This window comes from Pungitius pungitius, chromosome 5 (assembly GCF_949316345.1).
Source record: "Pungitius pungitius chromosome 5, fPunPun2.1, whole genome shotgun sequence".
NCBI classification, from domain to species: domain Eukaryota; kingdom Metazoa; phylum Chordata; class Actinopteri; order Perciformes; family Gasterosteidae; genus Pungitius; species Pungitius pungitius.
Genome location: NC_084904.1, coordinates 5,167,530 through 5,177,445, shown reverse-complemented (window position 1 = coordinate 5,177,445; position 9,916 = coordinate 5,167,530). Strand labels below are relative to the sequence as shown.

General features: G+C 44.7%; 1 protein-coding gene across 1 annotated transcript; it reads left to right on the top strand.

Annotated features, from left to right (window-relative positions):
• Positions 1 to 647: 647 nt before the first annotated feature.
• Positions 648 to 9,855, top strand: ptar1 (protein prenyltransferase alpha subunit repeat containing 1). Its single transcript, XM_037483411.2, has 7 exons — positions 648 to 775; positions 2,647 to 2,816; positions 3,242 to 3,308; positions 3,441 to 3,545; positions 4,131 to 4,368; positions 5,108 to 5,436; positions 5,897 to 9,855. The coding sequence occupies exons 1-7, from the start codon at positions 690 to 692 to the stop codon at positions 6,288 to 6,290; spliced, it is 1,389 nt and encodes a 462-aa protein (XP_037339308.2). The 5' UTR covers positions 648 to 689; the 3' UTR covers positions 6,291 to 9,855.
• The last annotated feature ends 61 nt before the right edge of the window (positions 9,856 to 9,916 follow it).

Here is a 9,916-nt window from a genome sequence, read left to right as displayed (position 1 = left end):
TGCAGCAACAATAGAACACCAGAAGTAGGCTGAGGAAGCAGACAGGCCGCTCTCTAGTATAGTCATATATCAATATCGATACCTATTTATTGACATTTGTATTTATTCTTCACTGCATCTTGGTTTTCTGTGGAATAGTGATGGATACATTTTACTCATTTCATTTTTTTGTTTTAAAGGAAGACAAGAAATATAAATTAACCCTTACGTTGGAAAGGGACTAAGAGCTGAATTCTAGCATAGCTCCATCAGGCCATATTATCTATAGACTGTTTCAACTGAAGATCATCGGTGGAAAATGGCGTACTGGAGATGGGGGTGTCTGAAACAGGTTTCCATATAACATTGCCCAACCAGCACCACTGCTGTGACTAAAAGATCAGCTGTTATAGATTGCTCAAAGGATATATTGTTGAAAGATGATACATTTTTTACCAAATAATAACAGTAATTATTTAAATGAATGTTCATACTAATACTATACAAATATTACACCGACTAAGGCATTTAATATCTATTTCATTTATTATATATTCGTAAATATCGCATAAGACCGAGCATAAAACATTCATGCACTCCTCGTGGCAGCTTCGCCTAAGGTCTCTGCGGCTTCCGTAGTGTTTTTTTTCTTCTCTTTTTTTACCCGGAAAAACTTTTTGGTCCATGTTACGTCATTGGGTGGAACAAAGATGGCGGAGTCGGAGGAGGAGGTGGACGTCTTGGTCCAGAGAGTTGTCAAAGACATCACCAACGCCTTCAAGAGAAACCCCAACATGTAAGTATAGTAGTGAACGGTGCACTTACCAGGCGGACGGTAGCGGGACTGCGTCTCTGCCAGGGACCGTGAGCCCAAAGGCAGCCTTTCAGCCGCGTGGGCTCGGACTATTACCTGGAGTCAGAGCGGTCCGGGGAAAGTTGACAGTTTAGCTAGCTAACCTAGCTGTGTGTTTATTTATTCTGTAAAAGCTATAGGAACTTGCGCATAGACACACACCCTTCGCTACCACTTCCGCGTTAAACAACACCACATAGACAACGTTGTTTTCGTTTCGTGCGTCTACCTTAGCGCTCCTTTTAGACGTGGTGAAGGAGGCTGTCCACTGAAAACATTCGACACCAATCGATGATATCAGCTACTCTAATGCATTAACGTTAATTAATCAACCAATTAATTTAAATGTGTCTTATTTTATAAACCTCCTGCTCTGTTACATGGCTACTATAGTCCCTTTGGTAGGGGTACACCGGCTTCAGGTTGAATGCTAACGTTATGCTTTCACAGGCTAACGTCACTAGCTTCTCATCCAATTATAATAGAAATATTAAATGAAGCGCTGCTGTAAGCTCCATCCTAGCGACTCCTTGCATTACTGCTGAACTATCGAGCCGTTAACGGTTATCCAATTCATGTCAAAGGGAGAAAAACTGTCCATCTCATCTATTTTAAATGAGGCAGAGCCTGGTCGGCCTTCAATCAGAAGCTCGGCGGTTCGATCCCCGGCTCCACTTGTGTCCATGTCGGTGTGTCCTTGGACAAGACCCTACACCGCAAATTCTTCTCATCCGTGCATGAACGGGTGGATGTTGACATGTAGTTAAAAAAGTGCTTTACGTGAAGACGCCCACTTACTATTTATTCCGTGTGTTGAAACTGCAATTAGGTGCTTTTGACTGGCGTCCCCAGTTCCCATACAGTGGTATTTCAAAACATTCATTCATAATGAACTTAAAAAGAAAACCAGATATAATTTGTAAACATTTGGTATTTTAAATTAACACAACAACCACTAGAGGAAGCTGGAAAATTCTTTGTTTATGAATTGAAAACAATGGTCCTACACAGCTTATTCAAAGTTTTGGAGAACCAATGCACAACATGCAGGTATCTCTTGCCTAAGACAATAGTTTTAGTTGACTGTTCTATCCTGCCCCCTACTTATTTATACATTTACATCTAAGATTGTCCAGGCATCAATCACAAACTTGCATATAACTCCAGATGAATGATACACATTCCGACGAGGACTCCTTTTCTCATGTGATCATATGAAATAGACATGTACGATTGCTGTTAACTTGCAGTGTCAAGGAGCATGAAAACAAAGACATCAAAAAGGCCATGCTGCGATGTGACTGATGTTACCCCGAACAATTAAAGATTCAACCCTGACTGTAAAGAGCCAGCTCAAATGGCAGGATGTTCCTGGCAATGCGGCACAAAGCCCACACATTTGTCTTTTCCCTCATGTTACTTATTTACTCGACCCTTGGTTAAAGTCATTTAACTTGGCATTTGTTAAAATTAAGAGCGGAGATGAAACATGGACAGACGTGCGTCAAGTTGCTAGACACAAGTTATACATCGAAGTCCACTGAACCCATCTTAGTCTTCGAAGTTATGACATATGCACACGAGTTGTGCATCAAGGCTCTATGTCAATGTCTAGTTGAGATCCCCCACACACACCAGTTACACAACAAGGCTTCTCTGCTGGGAGGTCACAGAATTCATGGCAATATTCATTATTTTTTTCATTAATTAACTGCTGTGACTAAGATAAAACAATTAAGTTTTCCCAACACCTGTCCTCGCACCACGTATGAAAACCTTCTTTGTCCCTCATTGTTCGCCGTCTGCTCCCTCAGTGACGAGATCGGCGTGATCCCGTGTCCGGAGGCCCGCTACAACCGCAGTCCCATCGTGTTGGTGGAGAACAAGCTGGGCGTGGAGAGCTGGTGCGTCAAGTTCCTCCTGCCCTCCGTCCACAACAAGCTGCTGCTCTACCGCCAGCGCAAGCAATGGCTGGACAGGGAAGGTAAGCGAGCTCGCTCAACCTCCTTGAAGGATACGGGCAGAGCAAAGGCTTCCCACACCGGACTCTGATTTCTAGTTGTGTGCGACAAAGAGTGTTGGACTGTATTTGGTTTCACCAGACTTCTGTTTGCTTATCAATTTAAAATAATCAAAAAGATAAAATTACCAGCCGTGGCTCAGCAGGTGGTGCAAGTTGTCCTCCAACCACAGTGCCGGTGTCCCCCCCCCACCTACCTATTGATTGATGACTGAATAATGCTAATAATACTCTAAATTGCCACAATACACTATCTGGTCGCTGAATTATTTAGTAATAAACACATTTTTTTGGCAATTTGAAATGTCATCTTTGTTCACGTCTTTGGTGATGATGATGTAAACGTGGAAAGCCAGGTGCTCACAGCCCTTGTCTTTGTGTTCCTGCAGCTTTAGCAGATATCACCTGCACCCTGCTGCTGCTGAACCCGGACTTCACCACCGCATGGAACGTCAGGTACGGACACACCCGACTCACAGCGCCACCACAGAAATATGCGTTCCCCCGTGGGACGTCGAGCGCTCCGCCGCGGCAGAAGACTGTGTCCTCAAAAGGTCTGGCGTAACACGTGGCCCATTGTCGTTGCAGGAAGGAGCTGCTGCAGTGCGGAGCGCTCAGCCCGGAGAAGGACCTCTACTTGGGCAAGCTGGCCCTCACCAAATTCCCCAAGAGCCCAGAGACGTGGATACACCGGTAAGAGGCACTTATCTAAACTCTGCCTAAGCAGAGAAACACATTAACAGCAGCCTGTGTTTTTTCATATGCCAAGTCTGTACAGCCCTGTCAATGCAAGGCAAGTTTATTCATACAGTACACGTAGGCAAGGCAATTCAAAGTGCTTCTCAAAGAATAACATCAACATACAAAAGGGTAATTCACGAACAGTTTGTTTGGTTTTAATTAAACTACCAATTATCTGTTTGGTTTTTAGACGTTCCTATTATTTCCCGTCGCCCGTGTCCTTTGACCTCAACAGTCCCTGCGCCACCATAAAGGATTGCGTCCAGACTGTCTCTGCCTGCCAATTGAAACATGGGCCAGGTTCCTCAGCCTTTGTTCATGTGCACAACATGACTTTCTTAAAGCTGTGTTTTTCATGAAGACTAGCACCACTTTCCAGTAAACAGAACAGTTTCATTTAAACACAAGCTGGCCGGCCTCGTGATGTAACGGTGTCTCCTCGCGTTGTGTTCCCTCTGGTCTTTGAAAACAACACATTCAAACTAGTCTTACAACTGCCACCTGGTGTGCCCCCCCCACCCCCACCCTACCCTGCAGACGCTGGGTGCTGCAGCAGATCCTGCTTCAGTCCTCGGGCCGCAGCCGGAAGCATCCTCAGAGTGAGGAGGAGAGGGCCGATGGCGAGCAGAGCCGGCGGCTCGACGACCTGCTGGCCAGGACGCTCCATCAGGAGATGGCGGTCTGCTCCGACGCCGCCTGCCGCTACCCAAGCAACTACAACGCCTGGTCCCACCGCATCTGGGTGCTGCAGCACATGGCCACGGGCAACGTCAAGGTAGGACCAGGCTTTACAGTTTTACAACTTCAGGGTAAAAGTAAACCGGAAGGAACTTGAACTGACCCAGATAAGTTGTTACCCTTCATACAGTCTACTGCTTCAAAAACCGGCATACAGACATTATACATTATACTACCGTAAATTCCGGATTATAAGCCGCTACTTTTTCCCCACGCTTTGAACCCTGCTGCTTCTACAACACTGCGGCTAATGTATCATTTTTCCTTATTGGGTTGAATTTCTGGCTAAATGCACAGACAATAAGAAATTGAGCATTTACTGGATATATGGATATTTTTTTATTGCAGCGACTCGTATTCTTTTCTTTCGCCCATGATTTTATTAAATAATAGCGTACATTTCCTCTTCAACAAAAAATGTTTAATGTATCACCTTTGCCTCTTGCATATTTATATATATATATTTATATGCTGCGTTACATTAGAGTACCCAATAAATTGCTTACACTAGGATGCATATCAACTGTTTTCAAGTTAGAAGTTAATAATATATCAACAATAAGACTACAGTTCATTTATTTGTTATTTTCATTTATTTTTGATTTTTACTACGGTGGCCCTAATACCAAGCTTGAATTGTTGAGTGGTGATTATGTGCGAACCCTTACTGGACACAATCCATCACATGGACCTGGTGTTTGCCTCCACCCCCCTCACGGCTAACAGGACCTCCACCTACATGTGTCACCTTCACCAACGCGCTCCTTTCCCCTCAGGTGTTCCACGATGAGCTGTCCTCCATGCGCCTCTGGGTGTCCATGCACGTGTCGGACCACAGCGGCTTCCACTACCGCCAGTTCCTCCTCAAGGAGCTGATCGCCGTGCTCTCTCAGGCTCCGGCTTCCACCTCCTCCACCGGTTTACCCCAGCACCAGTGCAGCAGTCCCCCGCACCTCGGCCATGACCAAGCTAATGGGGAGGAGGCGGATGAGGATGGGAGGATGCTCAGCTCCACCGCGCTCCTTCAGCTCTTCCACCAGGAGGTGGAGCTGTGCTCTGACCTCATCCAGTCCTTCCCCGGCCACGAGACGCTTTGGAGCCACAGGTGAGGCCGTAGAAGTTCATTTATATAGCAGCTAAAGAGCACTGCAGTTAGACCAGTTTGTTATGTCAGTCAAAAAATGTCATTTCTTATCCTTAAAGAAATCTTAAAAATAGATTTGTCTGTAATGTCCGTATGAGTGAACCATATTGATCTCACTTAGATGTTACTCATCAGTGATGAGGTCCAACACCAGTGATGCTGCACACATCAACCGCAGGGAAGTTTATAAAAAATATCAATTCACATTTCCTATATTACGAAAGGGAAAATAGTGTAAAGACTATTTTTCTTTATTTTTTTTCCTTAATTTGAAATACACTTCATTAGCCATGTCCACCTTGACCAGCAGTGCATTTAACCATTATTGTATGTCTCGATGAACCTCTGTGTCACTAAATGAGTTGTAATAATTCCTGATTAAACCAAAGACTTCAGTACCCCTTTTCACCCCCTGTTCCAGGCGGCATGTCTACTACCTGTGGCACAACTGGAGGAGGGAGCACCAACACCAGTGCCACCAAGGCAGCAACGGAGGGAGCGGGCCGGACCGCGTGGCCAACGGCGACGGGGGCCCGCTGAAGGCCTGCGCCCAGAGCCCTGCGGGCGGGGGCGAGGACGGTGTGAATGGACAGAGGCATGCCGGCAACGCTATGGAGGTGGACGGGGCGTCCTTGCCTGACCCCCGCAACAGCAAGCGACTGAAGCGGGGCGCCCTGCCCCCCGGCGCCCCCGCCTTGCCCGCCGAGCACGGCTTTGTGAGCGGGATCCTGGACGGCGGCTGTAACCCCGAGCAGAGACGGTTCGCCCTGGCGTACAGGAAGTGGTTGGACACGGTCATCGGTCCGCATCCTTGAGGGGTTGAGAGACACAGAGAGAGAGAGAGAGAACAGGTCGTCCCCGTCTGGCTTTCTAAACATTGTAAGTTGCCTTTAGACGCCGATTTAGGATGAGCTTACCTACCCGTAGCGCTATCTTTTAACTCGTCATGCTTCGGCTGCGGCGCAGACTTTAGAAAGCGGCCAGCGGGGCGCCGCGGGGCCTGTCCCCGTTCTCCTGGCAGTGGGCAGAGAGGACGGGGTCCCGGAGAGCAAAGACGACGACCGACAAAAACATCTGGATCTCCCCGAGCTTCACCTGAGCCAGTGCCCCCTTCAGAATGGAAACAAACGGACCTCCGATTCTCTTCTTATTCCGGTGTCTCAATGCCTCAGGTCAACTTGGCACTGCATTTTCTCACATCTCCATGTCTTTGTAATATCTGTTCTAATATCTCGGCAGAGAAACCAGATAGGTTGCCATAGGAGGGGTGTTGACTTTGTAGAGGAGAATTTATGCCAAAAAATTGATTGACAGTATTGTATAAAATCCCAACAAAAGCGATGAAATACATACATTTAAAAATGGCATTTTCAACTAAAGTGAAAAATGAAATCCAATACAAATTGTTAATATGTAAGTTATCAAATATAATTTCACACTAATGGGGCGATTGTAAATAATCAACATTCTATGTATTTATTTATTGGCCCTTTGTAGTTAATAGCAAATATTGGATTACATCAATGAGGAACACCGCCCTAAAGAATAATTCCACTCGTGTTAGTGTAAACCTAGATTAATATTTGGGGCCCATGAGCTGCTCGCTCAAACTTGATGTCATCAAGTATAACGTCTGGACAATGAATGGGAGACTGATTTACTTTTTATTTACCCTCGTGACTAATTCCAGCTGTTTCTCAACTACTGGGTGGTTGGAACTGGGCTCCAGTCGTTGGATTTCTTTAAAAATAGAATTAATTTTGGCAATATATAAAGCATGTTATTTTCCTATCTAAACGTGCTAAAGAATTCACATGAATGAAAACCGCAAAAATGAAATGTAACTACTGGAGACCAACATTTTGGCATCACTAGCTAGATAATGGGGAAACCAAATGGATATTTACTTTTTTAAATTTATTAAGTGTGTCAAGTGTTTTGTTTAGTGAGGAAATAGGAATCCATAATATGTGTATTGATATTGGCAGGCAATGAAGTATTTAATATTGTCATTACAGCTGACAGAAATATTTACAGGCCAGTTTTAACTTTTTCCGATGGTTTTCTCATTTATTTTGGAACCTGGTCCTTTTGACTTGTTCAGTAAGCGTTGAGTAACAAAAGGTTGAGAAGCCCTTTGGACCATGTATCCGAATACTCCCGGTATTCTTGTCTTTTCCAACCCATTGTCTATGGCTCAATACCCTTGATGACATCACATTAGTAGTTTGTATCCATTCATCTTTCTGGGACTTTCTTAAACAACCAGAAAAACCAGTTGGAATTCAAAATAATGAAAATGGGCGCCTTTCCTCTTTTTAAAGGACTGTGGGTCTGACAAAATGCTAAAAGTCACACTAAATGTCCATTCTGAAGGCGGGAACGTTTTTTCAACCGGAGCTCTTTGTCGGGGGGGTCGCTGCTCCCGGGCCAAGTCGTCATTAGTTACCGCTGTCCTGACTATGTAGCTAAGTTACCGTAGCTTGCAACAGAAAGCCAAAAAGCTCGACGTCATTTAGGGAAACGGTTGCATCCGCCACGCAGAACGTCTTGGCTGGCGCTGCGAGTCCGCTGAACCTCCTGCCCGACCCCCCCCCGAGCACTACATCTACGAGCGGGGGCAAGACGGCGTCTCCCTGACATTCGCTGGTGCTATACGCTGCTATGTCAGACAACTGAGCAGCACTTTGGAATATTTGATTAAATATAGGCGTTCGTGTTCTGTGGGGTACACTACTTTTTGTTTTTTTTGAATGCAGTCTGTTACTTTGCACCGGGCTACGGCTGCTGGCCAACCGGAGGCTACTGACAAAGATGGAGGTGAACGTTTACGTTGTGTCTTTCCTTGTTTTATGGATCATTTACGGCACACACTTAAAGGCGCATCTGCACAGTCTCTTCAAAAGTCCTTTCCCTTCCTAGTCTCCAACTTATTTCTGAGAAGAAATACTCACGGTAGTCAACGGCGTTGACAATTTGGTGATTTATTTATTTTTATCTTTTTTTTTTAATTGTGCCATGAACACCGTTGATGTTTGTCAATTTCATAATTTTTGCTTGTCAAAGTTTCCAATTTGTTGTTTATTTTTGTGTGAACAGTCACCAATTAATTCATAATTATTTAGTATAGCCCAAAATTGCCAATTACAAATTTTCCTCAACATCCTCTGTCCCAAAACCCTCAGATCAGGCACTCTCCAAAAAATGAAAAACACTTTGATGGGGAAAAAAGCAACAGAACCGTAGGGAGAACGGCAGAGGGATGGACAGACTGCCATGAATGTCATGTCTACAGAATGAACACTGTAAAAGATACGCCAGTCTCGCTGCTCTAGGTACACGCGCACAGCAGCAGGGGGAGATGTCACTAGATGGTTGTGTTGTGTCTCCAATAACCTTTTTTCAAAGTTTTGGACCGGGCCTTTTGAATTGTTCAGGAAGTAAAAGGTCTAACCACGCCAACAGTTGTTACGATAAACTGTCTTAACCTTCCTTTAATTGTTAAACATATGTGATTCATGGCAAAATCCTTACAAAAAGTTGCTTTGTCTTTTGCTGTTGACTATCCACTTGTCATTTGAAATAACTAAGATCACATGGTGGGCCACCAAAAGAAGGCGGGTCTTTGCCTGCAAAAGAGCGCTTCTATATCGTCTCATCTCCATTAATGAGGGAAGATGGGTCACATGGGTTGTTCCATCGGTGTCGCCATGGACACCACATTGACTACGCCCACTGCGTGGTCACGTACCGCTTTCCCTCGACGCAGTCCGGGCGCCGTAACGTCTGTTTGTAGAGAGGTACGGTCGCTTCGCTTCCACTGGCTCCTTCCTGAAGGCAAAAGGGCACATTTTGAGGGGGACATGTAAACGGTTTTAGTGGCCACTGTGCACAGGTTGGCTCGCCAAAACAACCCCCACCCCACTGTCTCCATGTGCTTCCATGTAACCTGTGCCACGTTGTACTTAGAGTTACAAAGTAAGACGCTTTATCACCTCAATCACTGTGTAGATAATCTTGAAAGTAGTATTTTTAAGCCGCATAGTCTTTAAGTTTGTTCATCGTTGGGTGCATATCCGAACTGTATGGGGGGGGGCGCATTTTATCAACCGTACAGACCTAGAACACAAACTTTGAATACAAGACTATCTATGCAGAAATATATTTTTTAAAGGTTTAACAAACTTTTAAAGAATAATGTAGCTATTGTTTTTTTTCTAATTTATTGAGTTTTTTTCAGTGGAGGGTGCGTCCTTCCTGAATAATCCCTAGCATCTCACATATTTTCTATTTATTTATAGAGGTCAAGTCTTCACTCTCAATGTTTTGTCATCTGCTTACCAAGCGAATAAAGCTCATCTGGGATAAAGGTTTTTGTTGGTTTTTGTTTGGTTTGTCAAGTTGCTGGAACATAAATGAAATGATGTTATGTTGACATTAA